Raw genomic sequence first — 23,113 nt, 5'->3', positions numbered from 1 at the left:
GTGTTTTGGTTTCATTGATGTCTACGTCATACCTTTGTTGTATGCTCAGGCCAACAAAAAATTTGCACCAAGTCTGAGAATCACTTTGAGCATTTCAAGGCCTCTGATTCTGAAAATGCACTTATGGTGTTTTCAAATTGGTTCTAGCTTTCAAGATAGGCTACTTGAGAATGAAGGTATTTTTGAAATTTACAACCTTGCGTTTCACAAAAGGATGGCTGGCTGTTCTTGAGTGCGTTCAATTATACAGAAGTTTCAATGCAGGATTTTTAAATGTTGATGGACAAGTTCATATATATAGTTTAAAAAAAATTTTATGTTTTTTCCGAAATGGATCTTTCCAACTGTCAATTGGAGACGACTGCCTCTGCTGACGACCCTTTAAAAGAAGCAGAGACAGCACAGAGTGATGTCACATTTACTGTGTCTGATACAGAAACAGCATCGATCCATTCAGAATCATCAAAGTTGAGTGGAATTGGGATTCCTGCTATATTTACTTCATCCCTAATGAGTTTAAAGTCCCTAACAAGACGTTCTGTCTCAAAGGATTCCCCATTGGCCACCCCAACAGGTAAATAACTAGGCTACCTGTGTATCCTTGTTATGTTAAAGTAGGTTACGGTATCTTTGTGTATCATAATTAACAATTTCCAACATGAAGAAATTATAGATATTTTACTAACAATAAACAGACATAGCTCAGCAACAATATAACATTTAACATTATATAAAACATGTCGTTTTGAATTTATAATGTTAAATGTTGTATTGTTGCTGAGCTTTGTCTGTCTATGTTTGATAAAAATAACCTCTCTTCCCAAGTTAAATTTTATTAAAAAGATCATGGATAATACTAACACAGTACTATAACAACATTTATTTCAGCTGGTACCTATACTCAACTTTATTATAAAGGTTGTGCCTTGTTTATTGCAAATCAGTTTCTTCATCCAGGAGTGGTATTATGATTTGGTTTTGAATCTTTATCCTCGAACTGACAAAGCCTTGATAGGTTATTCCTGGTTGTTTTGCATATATATGATACTTGTAGAGGCTTTTAATGCAGGGCCGGTTACCGAGATTGACATAGTGAAACTTCTGATTGAAACATTTTGCTGTTTGGTATTACTCCATCCACTAGGTGCTGCTGAATGGAGAGCAGTCTTGAAATGTGCTCAAGCACAAACCCGGAGAGCCAAACCAGCGCCGCGGGATCTTGAGTCAGACACTTAACCACTGAGCTAACAGGGTGGACGTCATGCCCCACAATATATATATATCCTTAGAAATCTCCAGGCTGTGAACTTCTGGTGGTTCCTTAATCCTCGGTTAAGAACCTCTTGGTTAGAGGATGTGAAAGTATTATATTGATTATACATTGATAGAGCTTCGGCAGAGAGTTTGTCTTGTTGAATCATAGGCATACGAAGCCGAGCAATGTGATCAAGTTTAACATCTTCAAGTTTATTACATTTACATAAACATAAAACTACGCAACAAATTAAGTATCGAACGTTTTCAACATCACAAGATGTCCTCTTCAGGAATAACATATATACAATTTTACTACATCTGAATAAAATACAATGGTTATTATAACTATACATAAACAGGAAAAAAACAAAAACTGCACAGTACTTCTGACTAGCTCAAAACTCAACGATATAGGCTCTGCGAGAATCAAAGGTAACTGCATCAAAAGGTGTTGAACAGATCACATGATGTGGTAGAAAGGCAAGGTGCGAAAAAACTAATTTTATTACTATTTGATTATACATTATATACATTGATGTGTATAACAATATCGAGATTATGTTGTGGTTTAGTTGAAACCTTCATTATCTTAAATATTATACAGACGAAGCAGTATGGGGTTCCCCCATGCTTGCAACTGGGAACGGGAACATCACCAATGGGTCAGAGATGAAGATAGAGCGCAAAAACCTTTTGGGTATGTAACTCCACTTGTACCTGGCAATGTTGGTACGGTATTATATATACAGCTACATTGTGGCATTATAATGTCTTGAATTTCGTTCCTTGACTGTTGATGTTCATTGTTTTTTCGGTGCTTAATAATTTCTTTTTACAGCAACAGGCCACTCCAGCTTTGCCATGTGAAACATACGTTGTAGGAATTCCCACTTTATTGTCTGATCATTTTGTTGCCTGGTCGCAATTATTTCAAGTAAACAGTTTGTTTAGCAGCACATCAATGTACATTATGCTGTGAACATGTCTAGCTTAGAAAGCCAACCACTCGACAATTCATCAAAAATAATGTCGTTCTGTATCTTTAATCTTGATATACTCCGTTAATGGTGTGGATGCAACAATCATCATAGTCCAGGTATATGCACTTTTTGGGACCCTCTACAAATTGTGACCCCCAAGAATTGTATAGCCCATCCTTAGTTCACCCCACCCCATCCTTTTGACTTCACTTGAATTAGGTTCAGCTTGATGTCTAATTGCTGTGCACCCTTGTTAAGATTGAAGCAGATATCGATCTATATATTGCACCTAGGATGAGTATGATGATATCGCATCTCAGTGCAACACATATATACTAATAAACTTGCAATGACACTTGAGACATTGATGATGTCACCAGTGGTGCTTGGTGAACAAAAATTAATTATTAAATTATTAAAAAGACTGCCTGTCCTTGCAAACATTGAGCCAGCTGCACTACGGCGCCAACGTGCTGTCCTTTCCCTGAGCCATAAGCCCTAAACCCCGGCCATCTGCTACACGCAACCACGCTGAGATAGCCACCAAAGCAGCGGCTAAAATCAAGAAAGCCATTTGTAATTGTACGCGCTGCACAAGACCTTCTGGCAGCCTCTGGTGGAAGCCCTAGCAAACAGAGGTGCCACGCGGCGTGGTGTGAACAATGGTCAAGCAGCACATCCCCACTTCGCCAAGTATTCAGATCCCCGCCTGAGAACCAGCTGGGCCATGGCCTCTCTAGACTTGCCTCATCAAGGCGTAACCGTTTGCTCACTGGTGTTGGACGCTATGGTGCAGACATGCTGCGGTGGGGCTTGGCAGAGAGTGCTGCTTGTGAGTGTGGTGAAATGCAGACGGCAGCCCACATTATCAAGGTTTGCCGGCTATACAGACCGGGTCTGCTACTATTCGGTGAGTCCGATTCGGTGAGAGCCTTTTTCGGTGAGAGCCCTATTCGGTGATTTTTTTGATTTTTTTTTTTTTAAATTATTGGGTACCGTAGCCTAATTAAAACCCCTAACCCCAAACCCCAAAAACCCAACCCCCCAAAAAACTCCCAAAAAACCCCAAAACCCAAAAAACCCCAACCCCCCAAACCCTTAAAACCCCCAACCCCCAAAAACTCCCAACCCCCAAAACCCAAAAACCCCCCAAACCCAAAAACCCCCAAACCCCTAATCCCTAACCCCTAACCCTATAACGGCAATGATAATTAGGCTACAGCGCGCAATAATTTAAAAAAAAAACTCACCGAATAGGGCTCTCACCGAAAAAGGCTCTCACCGAATAGGGAACTCACCGAATCGGACTCACCGAATCGGGCCATTTCGATACAGACCACCTCATGGTATGGAAGGCCTAGTTTCTATCGATGATGACACCAGGTAGTGGCTAACCATTAACCAACGGATGCCCTGACAGCTGACATATAGCGACAACACCAGAGAAGAAGAATTATTAAATATTTTGTGATTCCAGGGATGGCAAAGCTCAGCATCAAGAGTGTGATCGAATCGTCTCTGTCGGCTGGTCACACGCTAGATAGTGACCATGAACCACTGCAACAGTTCTTCGTTATCATGGAGTATGTGCTCAGGCATGGCTTAAAAGGTGAGGTCTTTTATCCTGTAGCAGCGCACTTCATGGTACAATAGTCAATTAGTCATCAACTCTATTTGGTTGGTCCATCTTTGGTCATCGTGCCGTTTGTTTCAAGTTCTCAAAGTTGTTGCATTTGGGAAAGTAACAAAGTATAGCGATGACTTACAGCACATGGCCGCTTTCGACATTGAAAAGTATAAAAAAACATATGGGAATTGAATGTAATTGATCACCTGTCAAGTGTCACTTTACGTCTGTTCAGAGAATCAGGGGTGGATTGCGCATCGTCATTGTGCTCCCAGACACGATACCCTGCATGTTGATTATTTTTTGTATTTATTTTCCCCAAAATTAGATTCACCTCAAACATTTCTTCGGTCGTTTTACTTTGGAATTTATGGCGCCCACTGGAAAAGCATTCACTCCTTCGGAACTGTCCTGGTAGACCACGGTTGTGGTAGACCAGGGTTGGTTTATTGGGTGGATACCTCTGTGGTAGACCAGTGTTGGTTTATTGGGTGGATACCTCTGTGGTAGACCAGGGTTGGTTTGTTGGGTGGATACCTCTGTGGTAGACCAGGGTTGGTTTATTGGGTGGATACCTCTGTGGTAGACCAGGGTTGGTTTATTGGGTGGATACCTCTGTGGTAGACCAGGGTTGGTTTGTTGGGTGGATACCTCTGTATTAGACCAGGGTTGGTTTGTTGGGTGGATACCTCTGTGGTAGACCAGGGTTGGTTTGTTGAGTGGATACCTCTCTGTGGTAGACCAGGGTAGGTTTGTTGGGTGGATACCTCTGTGGTAGACCAGGGTTGGTTTATTGGGTGGATACCTCTGTGGTAGACCAGGGTTGGTTTATTGGGTGACTGAATACCTCTGTGGTAGACCAGGGTTGGTTTGTTGGGTGGATACCTCTGTATTAGACCTGGGTTGGTTTATTGGGTGAATACCTCTGTGGTAGACCAAGGTTGGTTTGTTGGGTGGATACCTCTGTGGTAGACCAGGGTTGGTTTATTGGGGGTGGATACCTCTGTGGTAGAAGAAGGTTGGTTTATTGGGTGGATACCTCTGTGGTAAACCAGGGTTGGTTTGTTGGGTGGATACCTCTGTGGTAAACCATTGATGTGAACGAACTAAGCGACCTCCAGGGGAACTTTATTGAACAAAAATGTGCATTATGTAAGAAGTTATATAAGAGTATAACTAATGGAATTGAAATACCTTGGCAATGTGACATTCGCCTTCCACTTTTAAGGTGGCAAGGTACTCGTTAAAGCCATACCAGGTCCGATGTCAGAATGGTTGTTTATTGTTACTCAGTGGGCCGCGTTGTTGTAATTTACTATAGAAATTAGCAACGAGGGCAACTTTGTGATTCTTGCAGCACCAAAGAAATTTTTCACCCAGAACAAGTACTTCTGGCCACCACTGGAGGCGCTGGAAAAGCTAACGACAGAGGCTTGCCAAATTACAGACAATGTACGAAGCTTGCCCGGAGTGAGGTGATGGTCTTGACGTATTTAAAAAATACTATGGATATACCAATATTGATGCAACCAGAGGTGGAAATCCGATTAAGTCAAAATAATCTTGGAAGCGAATGACATCACTTTTAAGTACCACATTGGCTTACACCACCATTTCAACGTCGTTGTGAAGTTCGGGGTGAAATTTTATTCATCTGCTTCAGTGCTTCCATCACAAATCTCTAAAATCTTTTTGGGAAAGTACAACTGAAGCAAAATTTAGCGCCTATCCGCTACATTGAGAAAATAATAGTGTCACTACTGCAGCCGCTACTCTAATACGTAGCGCGCCATCGCTAAGAAAACATTAGCGGTGCTAGGAGCACCGCTTAAAAAGAAGCGCCCACCTCTGCATACAACTTTTAATGATGTTGTGTTACTTCTAAGGACCCCACTTGGCCGGGGGAGAGCTTGGTTGAGACTTGCCATCATGCAAAAGAGACTGGCTGATTATTTCAAACTCTTCATTGAAAACAAAGACTTGTTGAGGTGAGCCCTCCCGCATTATTGTTGTGACGTCACAAGCGTCGTTGGTTGCGTAGTACCGTAAAGTGGGGTGAGATTTTCCTTAGGGGTGAGATGGTGGGATGGTCCAGTTTTTTAAAACGTAAATAACTTAAAGGTTAATGAAGATTTCTAATTAACCTTTAGGCTTGAGTATATGTCACTGCTAACCTGTTTACATGATACTGTATATACCTTCAAAAGCAAATGTGTGCAATATTGCTAAGAAAAATCATGAAAAAATTAAAATTAAAATTTCGAGAAATTTTTAAAATTTGATTTGAAATTTCTTAAAATTGTGACGGTGTAGATACTTTATTTCTAGCTCGTGTGAGCACTTATGCCATATATATAGTTTCATATTGTATTAAGTGTTTTTGTTGGGTTTGTATTGTTTATACAGGAGAAAATCATATTTAAAAGTAGTTGTGGTGGCCAATCTCACACACAGGAATTGTGCAAAACAATTTTTTTCTGAGAATTGCATGTTACCATCACAGTTGTACCAATGCAAAGATTTAGCATACCAGTGTGATGGTTAGTAACATTACAGGTGATTTATTCCAAAATTAAGTGTTTTAAGATGTGAGAAGTTTGCAGCTATGCAGTAAAAACATGTAGGCTACGAAAGTTGGAAAATATTGAAGTTGATAAAAGGCACAGAAAAAATACGAAAGTTGATAAAAGGCACAATGTTTTAGTGTAGGTGTATGTTTTGTATATAAATGTACATGTTCTTTCAAGGCAGGACACTCATATGGTCATGTTAGTAATTCCATGAGGACCGTTCTTTCTGCTAATTGATAAAAGACACCCTGTATTACCTTATTGCTTACAATTCGTGTCAAATTTTTCAATTTTGACCAAAAAAAATGTAGCTAAATGACTTCACACCTGAAATTGATAAGACATGTAAAGGAGACCAAGAGTGCTCATTCTGACCAAAAATTTCACTTTCAGAGGCATTGCAATTTTTATTACAACAGTGCAAAGGTCAAGACTGGCCCAATCTCACCCCGTTTTACTGTATTGTTCCACGCATGCTCAAATCTGTCTCTCTACGTTTTCATTTGGCCACGAATTTGTAAATCGTAGGTTATTGTGAGCCATAAGATAGAATTTAGACAAGGCAAGAAGTTTTCCACAGGGGAGAGAGAATTGTTGCACAAGATAAAGTTGCCGTTTCAAGTGTGTCGAGGGTTGGCGCAGTTGAATACATTGTCACCTTAAATATATTGTTCGCTGACTGGCCAAGTAGGAATAAGATTCAGAATCATTTAAAAAAATCTTTGGTGTGCCATGGCAGGGTAACAAAAACAAACCGATGTCTTCCGATTGAGATACGGACATTTTAACAAAGGAAATCGTAATATTCTCACCGCTCGTTCCAAGCCACTGCGGCCAAGTTGCCTGGAACAGCGACCTCTATCGTCCCTGTGTCTATTGTGTGACGTCATAATTGCACCGTTTCAGTGAATGGTATGATGGGGGAGCTCTGATGGTCAATGATGAAGTGGTGGTGTTAGTGGGACATCTAGTGGGGTTGAACTGTATCGACGCAAACCTGTGCATGAAAGGAGACGACCTGGACAACCAGGTGAGGGTTGGTGCCTGGCACTATGTCGTGGTACTTATAATAATAATAACAATATTTATATAGCGCCACATCCACAGTCAAACTATGCTCCTGGGCGCTGTACATGACGGGTCTGCTACTATTCGGTGAGTCCGATTCGGTTAGTCTGATTCGGTGAGTCCCTAACCTCTAACTCCTAACCCTATCCCCTAACCCTAAAACGGCAATGATAATTAGGCTACGGTACCCGATAATTAAAAAAAAAATATTGAAAAAATCATTGAACAGGGATCGGACTCACCGAATCGAACTCACCAAAACGGGCCATTCCGGTACATGACAATGGTGACAATTAATACGGTACTTTCAGTCATAATGTTCAGTAAAATAGAACGTTTTCAAGCGAGCTTTGAATTCATTTAAATTTTTAGCTTCTTTTACACAAATAGGCAAACAATTCCAGCAACTGGCAGCAACAACTGGGAAGGTGCGATTTCCATATTGTGTCTTACATGAAGGGTTGCACAAGGGCAATTGATGTTGAGAACGCAAAGTGTCCAGATAGTTCGGAGCAAAACCATGGAAAACTTTATAAATTAATAGACATATTTTGAAGCGAATACGATACAATACTGGAAGCCAATGCAGGGATTTTAGTACAGGAGTGATATGCTCATGTTTACGTGTTAAAGTAATTAGCCGAGCGGCAGCATTCTGAACTCTTTGAAGACGCAAAATAGTACAATGTGGAATGTTATTTAACAATGAATTTGAATAATTATCAAGCCTGGATGTTACAAGTGCATGAGTTAAAATTTTACAAGCAATAACATTATGAACTGTCTCATGAAACCAATATTTCTAAGATGAAAAAAGCAAGATTTAACACCGGAACTGACAAAGTTTTCTAAACAGAAATGTTGATTTAATGTTACACCAAGCAATTTAATTGAGTTAGAAGAAGAAAGATTGATATTACTCAGGTTAAGGGTCATGTCTAAACTTTGAAATACACCGTTTCGGAGAAAATACAATGAACTCACATTTTTCTTGATTCAGTTTCAACATATTATAAGACATCCAGTTTGAGATATCAACCATATATTTTTGGAATTTTGACTTAATACAACACAATGAATCTTCATCAGTAACATGCAAATACAATTTGTATATCATCAGCATATGAGTGGTATGAAAGTCTATGTCGCTTTATGATGTCAAACAGGGGGTTCATGTAGAGACAAAACAGGACAGGGCCGAGAACAGAACCCTGAGCAACTCCAGAAGAAAGAAATGTTGCAGAAGACATTGAGTTTTCAATTGCTACAGATTGAGTTCGATCATAAAGATAAGAAGAGAACCAGTCAAGTTCCATTCCTGTAATGCCAAAATCTTATTTGAGACGATTTAGAAGAATTTTGTGATCAATGGTATCAAAAGCAGCTGAAAGATCAAGAGAAAGTAGAACAACGCTGTGATTACAGTCAAGTACAGTAGTCAAGTACAGTGCCTTGGACTAATAGATTATAAAAAAGCGTTTGACTCTGTTGAAACATCAGCTGTCATTTCAGCACTGGAAAGACAGGGAATTGACCAAACATACACTCAACTTCTCAAAAGCATTTACGTGGAAAATACATCTATAATTCGGCTGCACAAAAACTCTGAACCATTTCAGATTCAAAAAGGGGTACGTCAAGGTGACATAATATCTCCAAAACATTTTACAGCAACCTTAGAAGAAATTTTTAAGCAATTTAACTGGGAAGAAAAAGGAATCAAAATTGATGGTGAATACATAAACCATTTACGTTTGCTGATGACATTATCCTTATATCTGAGCAACCTAAACAACTACAAACAATGCTAAGTGAACTCAATACAGAAAGCAAAAAGATTGGCCTTCATATGAACTTTAACAAAACGAAAGTTATGTTTAACAAACTGGCAGACACCGACAGCAATATTCTTTTGGACGGAGCGAATATCGAAAAAGTTGATCACTATATATATCTTGGCCAAAAAATTACAACCAACTCCAATAAAGAAGATGAAATCAAAAGAAGAATATCACTTGGATGGCAAGCCTTCGGAAGAGCAAGTTCGATATTTAAGTCAAAACTGCCTCTTTCTCTCAAGAAACAATTCTACGATCAATGCATCCTTCCAACCGCTACATATGGTGCAGAAACTTGGAACCTTACAAAGAAATTAACGCTTAAACTAAGAACTATCCAGAGAGCACATGAACGAATCATGATGGGGTTAACATGGCGAGATAAAAAGACTGCCGAATGGATCAGAAATCAAACGAAATTACGAGATATATTAAGCACAATCAAGAAACTAAAATGGTCCTGGGCAGGTCATATAGCAAGATATCAGGACAATAGATGGACTAAAAAATTAACAACATGGACACCACGAGAAGCCAAAAGAAAGAAAGGAAAACCAAAAGTAAGATGGAGGGACGACATTGACAAACAATGCAATACAACCAATTGGTACCAACTAGCACATAATCATGTAAATTGGCATGAAAAGGGGAAGGCTAAAGGTGGGTTTAGACTACGTGCGTTTTCCGTACGTCTTTGTTGCGTTGCGATTTTCGTGCGTCTTGTCTCAAACAGCTCGCGTTTACACTACTTGCGGTTATCTTGCGTATTGTGTTACGTCATTTGAAAAATATAGGGTATTCCCCTACATTGATGTCAATCAGCTGATCTAGTTGACATCTTCTGTCAATGCGATCATTGCAATACATTTTGAGTTTTACTTCCTCTGCACAAATGACTTTCACAGAAAGAAACAAGCTTATAACACAAGTACAGTAATGAAACTCTAGCCTACACTATCTATCAGCACACTATGATATCAAAGTAGAACACTTTTGAGGGTCATAGTATATTGCAAATGGAGAAACCAAAAAAAAAAACTTAACAATATGAAGTGCAGAGTGGCATCCAGACTTTTAAAGCAATGCCAGAAACCTTTAATTGCACCGAGTGGGTTGTTATGTTACGGTAATATAAACTTTGTTGCCTGTGGACCAACACCAAGATTGCACCATTGTAATTTTTGGACAGGCTATGCTTTTAGAAGTGATTTTTAATAACTTTGGATTCTAAACTCATGTTTAGCAAACATTTCGAACACCAAACTGTCTATTTCTGGGCTATATATTTTTTGATTAGATTAACCTCGCATTCCAGCCATTTTGCTCCTGACCTTGGTATCTTTGTTCAACAACCTTCCTTGTTTCATGACCTTTGTGAAATAACTTTGAATTCTTTGTTCGCTTTTTAATAGATTGTTTTTTTTAATACGTTAAAACTAGACCACAAGTCCACTACTATAAATGTGGCCTTGTTCATATACTGTAGTGCCTACATCTAAGTCAGTGAAAATGGCAAATAGCCTACCCCTTGGGGTCATCAAAAACCTTAGAAAAGTGCTTTCCTACTTTGCACTCAGCATAAAGAGCACTGAAAATGCCTGCATTGTAAACCACTGAGCAATGCATATTTGTGATAAATATACAGTAGGTATGAGACCTCAAAGATCACTATCACTTGTGATGGACTAAATTCTCTGATTGATAGGCTATAGTTTAATAGCTGTTTATTTTCTGCTTTTATAAAATATTATTAGGCTAATACAAAAAAACTGAATGCAATTCAATCTTATTTGTTACCAGCGAATCAAAAAGGTAGAATTTTTGCATGTTGGCAGTTTTCTGTATAATTGCTTATAGGTTATGCACAGATAATGAAAAAAACAGATGCTACAAATGTGGTAGAAGCAAATAAAATAGCACTAACAGAATTAAAAAGGTTGCAAAGTCATAACAATGAAACATATGGACAATTAATTTTTTGTAATGACAATGTTGACAATGATAAACCACCATTATAGTTGACGATCTATGGCTGTTATCAACAAATCTATAGGCCTGCAAGTGCAATGGTAATTGGTAGTTAAGTTATTCACAACAACAAATCATTTGCAGCAAACAAATGCTCTTCCATTAATCTGTCTAATGATGGAAATTACAATTTTCTATATTAACATGTTTGTGTCACACACGTATGGAATAATGTCAGTTAATATTACACTTTTGTCAAAACAATTCTTAATGCCTAAGAACACATCTTATAACATGATATGCTATATGTGTGTTCTTACCATTAAATTCCTTTTAAGGGTGATTCAGATTGTAATGAAATGCACAGCCAAAGTAATTATAAAAACTCCTGACTTCAGAAGAATTCATTTTAAAGGTGCACTGCAACGAAAATACATGGCTTTTGTATTTGTAGATCTTTCTGAAATAAAACGTTTTTCAACAATTTTTTTATTTTTTGTGTTACCATTAATTAAAAAACCTAAAAAAACCTTTTTTGAATTGAATGATTCTGATTGGTCAAAAATTTTGATGACGTCATTGGCTGGCAAAGCGGCATCCAACGTCTTCTGTTTCGCGTGCAAACACCAGGAACAAATCGCGTAGGCTACCGAAACAGCAAACAATTTTGTGCTAAGGGAGTTTTTACGCCCTTAAAATGATGGCTTCTTGTATGGCTTCCGGTTGTACTAACCGGGGAATCGTCAAAGGGGTATCCTTTCATCGTTTACCTCTGAATAATGACGACAAGCTGAAGAAATGGATCTCAGCGATGAAACTCAGAAACCCACCTGCTGTAAACAAGCACTGCCGTGTGTGCAGCAATCATTTTCTGGCCAGCGATTACCAATGTGATCTACAGGCAGAGCTACAAGGCACCAAGTCCAGACACCTGCTCATCCCTGAAGCTGTTTCTTCTGTCTTTGATTTTTCAAGATATGTGAAAGCCACTGTCAATACAGTACCCACAAAACTCGATCGACCTAGGTTCAGGTCTGTGAGTACGATCGGACGTTTGGATTGAATAGCAAAGCGAGAAAACAACAAGACTTTGAAACAGGTCAGTAGGACAGTAAAACATTGGCAGGGTAGGCATATTAGGCAACTCTGAATACATCGGCTAATTTTAATTAATTTTTTTAAATTTTTAATAAATTTTAATAAATTTTCTATCCGACTGCTGTCCAAACTGGTGTTGTCAGAACACGAATCAGAATGATGTTCTTCGCTGTCAAGTCGCCGTCTTTTTGATTCAAATAGAAATCCTTGTCTTGTTTCAGACATCTTGTTTATGCTCGATATACAATGACCTATGCGACGTTTCTAAGGCAAATGCATGAAGCTGTTTACTTGGTTGCCAGCCGATGACGTCACAAGACACATAGCGTCATCAGGTGGCCAATTTTTATTTGGGTATATCTCCCAAACAAAAAGGCATATCAAAAAATTTTTTCGAAAAATATAATACTTAAACAGTAAAAAATCACCAAAAAAATTTTAATTTTTCATTTCAGGTCCCCTTTAAGAGTGATTATAACAAAATGCATAGTCAAAGTAACCATAAAAACCCATAACTTCAGAACAATTGAAGGGTATTATATAATATCTTTTAATATACCAATGAAATAGGCTATAAGCAAAAGTTTACATGTATACTTTTGGAATACTGTATCATACTAGAGTATAGGTGTATATAGTAGGGTGGCTCTTAAAATTGAGTTTTTGAATTTTGCTTGGGACACCCTTTCAAATGGTGAGGCTGTCAGAAAAAATAACTCTTGCAAATTTTTTTTTAATTTGAAGTTGATTTAGAGGTGGCCCTCCCCCCTAAAGTTCTGTGCCCTCCCTCGAAATACCAAATCTGCGTATCTCGAAAACCACTTGAGCTAGAGATACAGTTTTTGTGTTAAAAGATGCAGAAAACATGGTTTTCTATCTGCTTTCTGAACATTGAATGCATCTATCTTGAGTAGAAAAGCAGTTATTTAGAAAAAACGCATTTGACCAAATCTTGATTTTACAACCTTTTTTGTGACCACAAAACCGTCTACAAAATTTCGTTTTTTTGTCTTAATTTTTGCACCTTAGAGGAAACACTGGTAGCGATATTCATTTCAAAATGTAATTCTGGTCAGTACTGGAAGAAGCGATAATATCGACAATATTTTACATATTGTCTTGCATATCGTGACAGGATGTCTGCGACCTACACCATCGGACAATTTCCCTGTCCTTGCAGGCAACCAACCACTGAGTTTCGTCGCGAAGAAGCCATCCTGTCTCTTTCTCGCCGCACTACGAACCACATCCACTTGCTACACTCAAGTCTCTACGAGTCTGTGAGCGAGCAATCGAGCATCCTCGGCAACTGAAATTGAGACATCCATTTGTATGTGACGCACAACTCCTGATGAAAACCGCTGAAGACCAATCCATCAGCGCGGCTACCTGGGAGGACAACAAATGGAGCTCAGAGTGGAAGAAGAACTCCTCAAGACTCTAAAGTTGTATCTCCGACACCAGCCCCCATCCAACCGGAATGCATAATTTGCCAAGGAAGGCCTGGGTGCGGCTCAACCGCCTGCGCACTGGGCTAGCCTACTAGAGTCAGACTATTCTGCTCTAACATGCACAAATGGAGGATGGCTCCATCCGCAATCTGTGAGTGTGGCAAAGAGGAACAAACCACAGACCACACCATCTGTAACTGCGCCAAATGGTGTGCGTGGTCTGCTTGAACTGGATGATGAATCAATGGACGAATCAAAGGATTGCTGCTCGACACCTGCTCAAGCATCTAAACCGCATCGCCACTGCCCAAGAGTGGTAAAAGACAGAGCCCTTGACCCCTGGAGTAACAAAGAAGGTTTAAACAAAGAAGAATCGACAATATTGTTCTTGTTGGAATTTGGAAACAGTTTCCTGTGTTCAGTAACAACTTGCAAAAGAAACTGAAGTTGGTACTCATCTTCAGTTAAGATTTTGTTAAAATCCTGGATTAGACTTAGAGCAACTCCTCTCTCTGCTCTGTCATTCACTACTGAAAGTCCCTTCGCCATGTGTAAAGCTTGAATAAATGCACCATCTTCAATTCTTCAGTCCAATGAGCAGGATCCTTTGAAAGTATAATTATTGCTTCATCTTCACCCAGTTTAGGTGGGGGTTGCATAATTCGCCGATATGTGTCTGCGGAGCGGTAGAACAAACAATGCAACACATACTCCACGAATGTCCCATCTTACGACCCCCAAGTGGAATCACTGGTATTCGACAACTGGACCCAACTACCGTATCTTGGCTGCACGAGGAGGCATTGCCAATCTAAGCTACTGCAAGTCAAACGAGAGAAGAAGAAGAAGATCTTCACCCAACAGCTGATGAAACCATTTTGAATCAGAGTGCAATACTGTTCTAGACCCTTATTGCTAAGAAACGCATCTACTTTGATGCTTGGTCTCCTTGGTGGACGTTCTCCTGTTTCATCTAACATGGTTGCCATCATTAGCTTTTTACTTTCCACAGACAAACGAGAGTCAAACAAGGCTAGTCCAACCATTTCTTCGGACAGATACCATAAATGCAGACCAAGCTTTTTGCATAAATCGCCTTCGCCATCCAACAAGTGCGATGCATAGCACCTGAAGCTTGAAAGCGGATTCCACGCTCAGGAGTTTTTCCAAGGAATATGATAAAAAAACGGGCATTTTAGCTATGCATGAATGCATAAAAGTTTAGGAATACTTATTTCGTTTATTGCTTTACCAGTTTTACAGGTTAGTTTATGAACTTTGTTTATTGAATAGTTTGGGCCACAATACTTGTTTAGCACTGTTTTGTGCTAGAATACCGAAAACAGGTTTTTTCTAAATAACTGCTTTTCTACTCAAGATAGACGCAATCACAGTTCAGAAAGCAGATAGGAAATCATGCTTTCTGCATCTTTTGACACAAAAACCGTATCTCTAGCTCAAGCAGTTTTTGAGATATGCAGGTTTGGTATTTTGGAGGAGGGCGCAAAACTTTAGGGGGGAGGGCCACCTTTAAATCAATTTGAAATTCAAAAATTTTTTACAGGAGTTATTTTTTCTGACAACCTCACCTTTTAAAAGGGTGTCCCACACAAAATTCAAATTTTTTTTAATTTTTGCCAAATAAGAGCCACCCTAGTATATAGTGCATTAATATTCTGATATAGTATATGCCCATGATAGTACAATGACTATGTAGTTCAAATTCTTTATCATTGACTTTGCATTGATGAAGTAGAAAGTGCAAGACTTCAAATTTCAACAGTAGAAGAATCATCACGAGTCCGATAAGACCACAAACATATCTGCAAAACAAATCCAATTGCGATCAACGACGATACACATAAATGCACTTTTTATGTTCATAGCAAAATGTGACTGAGAGACATAGCCTATAAACCTCTGAAAAGGAATATTACTTTATTTTGTCTACAAAGTACAATGGACAAGCCAAAACAGTGTTCGGTGATAGCAATTGTATCAGGCACACTTTGTTTTTATGCAGTACATATGTGATCAAGATATGCATTAAAGGAATAAGATCATCCTCGTATGAGGTTCTGGGGCCGAGGGTCCATCCTAGAACAGACTAATGTAAACTAGGTTGTATAATAGGAACGGTATAGTAGTAATCTACACTATTAATTTGGCCTATTTCAATGTATGAGGTGAAATGTGCCTACACTAAGGGAAGTTTGGACCACACTAGCAAATTTTCAAAATTATATTGAAAGCCAACACAGCACTATAGCCTACAAACCTTCAACAAATCAATCATTAAAATCTCTTTGTGGCCATGATGAACATAAAATGTTTAAAACAAAAGTTTAATTTGAAATCAAGATTTGTGTCACAAACTTCTACAGAAGTCCAGTTTTGATAACCTTGGTAAAAATAAAGTGTGTGTCTTGATACAAAATTTACATTATTAGACTTTTAAAGTGCACGAAATGTCACCAAAGCAAGGTAAACTTTTATGGGGGGGCAAGCATCCCAGACCCCCTCTCACTCTGTTTGTTTTTAACAAATTTTGCATTGTCTATGTTGTATTACATATTTCCTTTGTTTTAAACTTTGGTGCCCCCCCCCCCCCTAATGTTTTTATAGATCCGCCACTGGACATGCCTAGCATGTTTGTGTTTGCGATGACTTTTAAAAGTTAAATATGCCTTCAATTGAATTCATTTTTCTTTGTTGAAATGCAAATCAGGCGATATTGCATCAAAAGCCTCTACAAGTATGCGAAACTTCTAGGATTAACCTATCAAGGATTTTTCAGTCAGAGGATAAAGATTCAAAAACCAAACCAATTGCAGAAACAAAATAATAAAGCCAACAAAAGAAAAAGGTGGCAAAACCATAATGGTTTAAAGTGAAATAATCAGCACTTCCAAATATGGAATAGGTATTTGATATGATCATTAGCTTCATACTTTAAAATAACATTTAGGTAGTAGGAACTTGATATTCAACTGGTCATTTTACTCACTTTCTGGTAGCCTCCCATAAGCATGGTGATCACTGGTTGGTTGGTTTTACTTCATAACTTTCATAATCATAGCCTAGATTTTTTTATGTGTGACAATCTATCGAACATAAAGTTCAAAACGGTGGCCTAAACCTTGAAGAATGAAAAATAATTAAGTTTGATCTGAAAGAAAAACACTACTGGGAGGCATCTATCTTGCTTAAAAATACAATAAAACCCTTTCAAAAAGTCTTAACGTCAGCAGAATCTGCCCAACAAGTCACTTCTGATGTGAAAAGTAACACCATGTAACAAAATTTCGGAAAATTTTTAGTTGCGGAAAAATTTTTATGTATTGCGTTCTGTTACTTCAAACTAATCACCAAAATAGCAAAAAAAATTCTGAAGTGTCCTTACTTTTGATAAAATGTCACTTTTTCTGATTGTTAGTTTTACTCAGAGATTTTCTGTATTAACCAGCATAGTTTTCTATTAAACGTGTAAACATGCAAACACAAAGAAATGAAATGCAGATATAAGCCATATATGCATCATGCAAAGATGAAAACACTTCAAAAGTGGTCACATTTGTGTGACTTGAGTCTATACACTGAGAAATCTTCTCGTATTGCGGACCATACACCCCCCCCCCCATTTTATGTTGCAAATCCACCGCCCTAGATATTTTCTTTCCATATAAGATGAAATCTTTCACCATCTTTTCTGCTTCCATCAATCACCCATAGGGATCAACACAATCAAGATGGGAGTGCAGGAAATGCATTTTTATGGACATGAAACACACCATTTTTCATATTCTTTTATCGCATTGTTTCCAAAAAGTGATAATAATTATTGTTTCGTTGAGCCTATTACCAAAATTCTGAATTTATGTCTGTATTAGGTAAGTTATGTTGAATTCGTCATGAGAGACTTTTTCTATATCTTGAGACACTACCATGTCTTATGCAGCTTTTTTTGCTCTAGGGTTTGAGAATCGGCAACTCAGCTGCTGACTGCTATGCGAAACAGGTGCAATAGAACATAATATGGAAGAATATGCAATGTCATATCGTTTTTTTGTTTTTCTAAACCGTGAGCTGTCAACCATATAGCAACAACGGTCTTCTGTATGGTTTCGGGGTTCTCTCCAAACTCTTGAATTAACAAATACTGTAGCATCAAATGTCGTTTTCCCTTAGTCAGCCATCTAAATTGGACCGATGTGTTCTGCAGATCACATAAGGTGCACAGCTTTTAACTTGGTCAATCTGGTCACTAATTTCCATACCAAAATACATTTCATAAGTATAAAAGCTTTGCTTCTAGCTTTGTTTCATTGCACATTTCGCTTGTTGGTCTGATATGGTTACTGATATAGATAGACCACAAACATAGCAAAAAGTTTCAAAACAATCAGTAAAAAGTTTGCATTCACGAGATGATTCAATTCCCAACTTATCTGCAATTTAGGCTGGAGCTTTTTACAGAACACAGTAAGAAGCAATGAATGATTGAAACGTTTTAAGTTCTATATTTTCTGATTACATTGATAGTGAATAAAAACAACTTGAAATTTTGTAGCCTACTTGCTCTATTCCGCGACTATGACCAAACAAAGATCATTGTTATGATACAAGCTACAGTTATGAAGCTAAAATGATAGCCACTATGATGTCATAGTTTACCGACCTTATAAGGAATTTAGAGTAAGAGCTTGAGAAACAGGGTACTAGAAGTTCAAAAACCTTAAATAAATATTTTTTAAACGACACTTGTGGAAAAAAATTGCTAGAAGCATGTTTTAATCAACTATATCTTTCAAAAAATACTAAAAACTTGACACAACTAATTTTTTGTTACATGGTGTAATTTTTCTATCAATACTTCACAAAGAACTAATCTACCTCGGCGTTTTTTCGCAAAACTACCTTAGACTGACTTAGCAAATACGCGACCTAGGATCGGTTGCGTCAGCTTCAGCTTGCATTCAGATGGATAGCTTGCAACGGCTTGCGATTGTCTGAGTGCAAACGCACGAAATACGCGCGCAATGTAAACACTCCCATTCACTTGTGTGTAGTGGATCGGGCGATACGTTTTGTCGGAGTGGTTACGCAAGAAAAACGCATGTAGTCTAAACGCTGCTTTACGCTCTGCAGTGGGCTTTCACAGGCTGAAAATGATGATGATGATGACAGTAGCAATATCATTATGGATTTTTAGTAAAGCTGTTTCTGTGGAGTCAGGCGCGAATCTAAGAGTTTTTTTCGGGGGGGGGCCAGAAAATTTGAAAATCAATTAAAAAGAAAGAAAAAGCTAAACAGATATGAACAATGATACTACGACATATACGATATGCTAGAAAATAGACATTAAAACAACCATTTTCATCAATTGTGATGCCGAGGGACTAATATCAGCTGTTTAGAAGCATATCAAACCATTTGATGCGGAAACATACAATTTTTCACAAAATTTCGGGGGGGGCCCGGGCCCCCCCCATAAATCCGCGCCTGTGTGAAGTGATGTTTACGATTAGCAGATTGATTGATATCAAATAAATTTTGCACGTTTAAGAAATTATTTAACTGTCTGCCAACTACTCTTTCCAATATTTTTGACACAAAAGATAGATTGGACACAGGGCGATGCGATAGTTCTTGAACTCTTCTTTGTCTAGACTAGGCTTTTTTAAGTGTTTGCTATCATAGTCAGGTTATTAACATTTCCACCCATAACTTTTCAGTTTGCTGTTCATAATAAGTGATGTCCAGGGTTGCAAGTATCGGTTCCAAATCGGTATTCGATAGCGCTATTTTCTACTTTTTTAATATCGATTACGTCATAGTCTTTTCTTTTTTCCGCCAATATCGTTTATGGTTTTTCTTTACTTTTTTTTATGTGAATCGATATTCTTTATTCGATTGTTTTGCGACTTTTTTCAAGCCTTTAATTTTACTTAATAACATACGACGGACAAAGATATCATAGCATATTTTGACGCTTATGCGAGAAAAACGATAATTGAACTATACCGATCAAGCGGAGAACTGAAAGAATAAGCATTTTGTTTGAAGTTATGCATGATTGAGCAGAAAGGAAGCACTGGTAGGCAGTATAAAATCAAATATTTGATTTGTATTTTTTTTAATTGCGTTTAACATCGATTAGCTTATTCTTTATTCTCTACTTTTTTGGGAGGCTATATATTTAATTATAGGCTATATAGAAATTCGGATATTTCTCTACTTTTTTGGAAGGCTATCGATATCGATTTATCCCCTACTTTTTTCAATATCGACTTGCAACCCTGGTGATGTCATATAACAATGTAATGTCATATAAAGTCCGCTCAAATTATAAGGCAATCTGTCACCCCCCGAAAGATGCTTTCGTTATGAGCGTATTTTGTGTGGTAACAAATGAACTTCGATGAGCACTTTTCTTGTATTAAGAATGTTTAGATTTCTAACAAGATTCTTGACTGTGGTTAGTGGATTATCCAGAAGTACAGGGGAGGAAACCGTTTGTGACAATCCAACAAACTTTGCTTTCAGGTCACTGTGATTGATTATAGCTTGTACATGAAAGATGGAAGCAACCGCATCAACCAGTGTGATGACGAAGAGGAAGAGGAATCAGCCATGCGGAAACTTGTCAATCAAAAGAACTACTTGGAAGAGAGAAACAGGTTTGGGAATTGTAATCGCCACATTTTCTCGCTTTAACTGGGGATATGTCCTTATGGTGTGGGAGCTCCAATGAATGACACGACTAGTCGTGAAGCACGCGGACAAGCAACATACAATGCCCAGCCGACGATGCCGCGTGCAAACGCTTTGTGCCTTTCAACGACAACCAGTGCCTTTCATATCCTTACCTATGTGAGTCACGTCGTTTCAAGCGAAGATTCCAACCAAGATATTAACCAAGTTGCTTTTCCAGACATTTAGAAACAACCTCTAGTGAACTCCAGAAAAAGGCGGAGCTTCTTGAATCGACCAATCACAGTTTGTCAATCGAGCTTGAAGCAGTGAAGATCCAGCTAGAAGAGATCAAGCAGGAGAAAGATCGAATGATGGATGAGAATGTTTCCATCACTGCTTCTCATCAGAAGACACTCGAGGTTAGAAAGTTCTTGTTTTCCTTATTTTTGGTTATTTACTATTTATCACCAAAACATCTCAGCATTTTATGATGGGTTGTTATGACGTCATGGTTCCTGGCAACCAACGGCCGCTTCACCACGTTTGAAACAATGCTGCCTCCACAGGACAAGACAAAAGATATCGACACAGAGCGAGAGGTGCTGAGGCAGTCGCGCGTGGAACTGGACGAAATGTGCGGGCAACTCCAGAAGCAACTCAAGCATGAAACCAACACTCGGATGGTAAGGTTCTCAGTGTTGCCAAACTCTCCAAGTGTGCCACTCTCTGGATTGTAGAATATTTTCTTTCGTGATTTTGTAAGTTCCAGGGTTTCCAACCATCGTGCTTTGTAACATTTCAACCGACACTTGAGGTTCTCAGTGTTGCCAAACTATTCTCGTTCATTTTCAACCTGTGATCATCCACAGGATGTGGAGAAGGAATTGCAACTTCAGATGTCGCTGAAGCAAGAACTCGAGATGGCGATGAAACTTCTGGAGAAGGACATCTACGACAAGCAGGACGGTCTCATTACTTTGCGCGAGCAGCTAGACAACGTCAAAGCGATCAATATTGACGTCTACAACAAATTGCAGGTGAGCAGAGTCAGGATGACCACCACGACGTCCTACGTCATATCCGGGCAGATCTCATTCCATCTATCATCTTTGTGGTTCTTTTGTGTAACGTTCACATCGTTTAGTGAAGTGGATTTACAGAATTCCTTTACATTGCATCACTTGCTGTCAGGTCAAGACCACCGCTGAGGAGCAGAACGACAAGACGATACAAATGCTGAAAAATGAAAAGGAAACTCTCGCCAAACAAGTTGGAAAGCTCCAAAACCTGTGAGTTAACAAATTTATGTTCAAAAATTATCTCTGGTTGGTTGTTGCTGGCCCTTCAACCGAGTATTTTGTTGAAAATCTTTCAGATTAGAGGAGTCGAAACGACAGACAGAGGTCGCCAGAGAGCAAGCAGACCGTTACAATTATCAACTTGATGAGTCGGAACAAAAAAGGTTTGTTCCGGGGTAGTTCTAGAATAGTTTTGTTCCAATAATTCCTTCCAATCATGACCGGCTGTTGCTAGCAACCTTGCATCCAACGGAACTAACTCTCTCCACGGATGTTAGGTCCGCGTTGCTCACCAACCTCCAAATTGAACGGGAGTGGAGGCAGGTGCTGCAGTCCGATGTAGAAAAACGGGATCAAGAAAAGATTTTGCTTAATGAGAAGTTGGAGCTGATGTCTTCCCTCAAAGAGGAACTCCAGCAAGTGGTCCTAGAAAAGGAGGATTTGAAGGAGACTTGCCACGAGCAGGAACTAACCATCAGTGACCTCGCCGGTCACCTGGGCAGGTATTGTTGGGTCACACAGGATCGTGTTGGTTTCGTTGTGACGTATAGAACGCACGCGTTCATTGTACTGTGTAACTTTTCTCAGGTCAAAGCAGGATCTCGGGGATTTGAAGGAGGTCCACAAGACGATGACCAGTAACACTTGGGAGGACGATAAGGAAGTGAAGAACTGTGTCCAGTGTGAAAAGCCGTTCAACCTCGCACGTAGGAAGGCAAGTTACCTTGACCTGATTGCTTGACTCATGCGAGTTGTCAACTAATCTCCATCTTTCACTTTCAGCATCACTGTCGCAACTGCGGCCAGATATTCTGCAACGCCTGCAGCGACAACACGATGCCCCTCGCTTCGTCCGCCAAGCCCGTCCGTGTGTGTGACGCGTGCCACACTCTGCTGCTGCAGAGGTTCTCCGCAAACACGTCATGATGACGTCACTTAGACATCGAGTTTTAAGACTTGTTTCGTTACTTCGTCATTGCGATGACGTTCTTCAGTGCAATCTTTCCATTTGTTTCATTTTTTGTCAGAGCGCAAGATATTTGTGTTTTCACTTCATTGCAAACGAAACTTGCAGTTCCAATATTGCCCCGTCTGTTATGTTTGCTTGGCGACGTCATAATGCATCGGCATGTGTTGAAATGGTCGTGACGTGATTCATATATCGTTGTCTTGAGGTGCAGTCGTGCAGATCTCCCTCCGGCGTTGAACGCTGCTGTCGTGTACGCTGAAGACGCTCACTCAGTGATCGACAACTCAGTACA

At 39.1% G+C, this 23,113-nt stretch overlaps 1 protein-coding gene across 1 annotated transcript; it reads left to right on the top strand.

Moving 5' to 3' along the window:
- The first annotated feature begins 269 nt into the window (after positions 1 to 269).
- Positions 270 to 23,113, top strand: LOC145768550 (RUN and FYVE domain-containing protein 2-like). The gene is made up of 15 exons (XM_082580066.1): positions 270 to 574; positions 1,862 to 1,954; positions 3,715 to 3,846; positions 5,222 to 5,339; positions 5,751 to 5,852; positions 7,341 to 7,464; positions 20,404 to 20,537; positions 20,792 to 20,972; positions 21,120 to 21,236; positions 21,423 to 21,590; positions 21,745 to 21,842; positions 21,929 to 22,015; positions 22,130 to 22,354; positions 22,440 to 22,566; positions 22,635 to 23,113. The coding sequence occupies exons 1-15, from the start codon at positions 331 to 333 to the stop codon at positions 22,776 to 22,778; spliced, it is 2,094 nt and encodes a 697-aa protein (XP_082436192.1). The 5' UTR covers positions 270 to 330; the 3' UTR covers positions 22,779 to 23,113.

Source organism: Aplidium turbinatum, chromosome 4 (assembly GCF_918807975.1).
Source record: "Aplidium turbinatum chromosome 4, kaAplTurb1.1, whole genome shotgun sequence".
Classification (NCBI taxonomy): domain Eukaryota; kingdom Metazoa; phylum Chordata; class Ascidiacea; order Aplousobranchia; family Polyclinidae; genus Aplidium; species Aplidium turbinatum.
Note: the sequence above shows the minus strand (reverse complement) of the source record. Positions and strands in the feature narration are given on the sequence as shown.

Excerpts from the sequence above, each read along its gene's own strand:
- LOC145768550 (XM_082580066.1), top strand. The coding sequence starts at position 331 with ATGGATCTTTCCAACTGTCAATTGGAGACGACTGCCTCTGCTGACGAC. Across the intron at positions 575-1,861 it reads CCCATTGGCCACCCCAACAG|ACGAAGCAGTATGGGGTTCC; the intron begins GTAAATAACTAG and ends AATATTATACAG. Across the intron at positions 22,567-22,634 it reads TCAACCTCGCACGTAGGAAG|CATCACTGTCGCAACTGCGG; the intron begins GCAAGTTACCTT and ends TTTCACTTTCAG.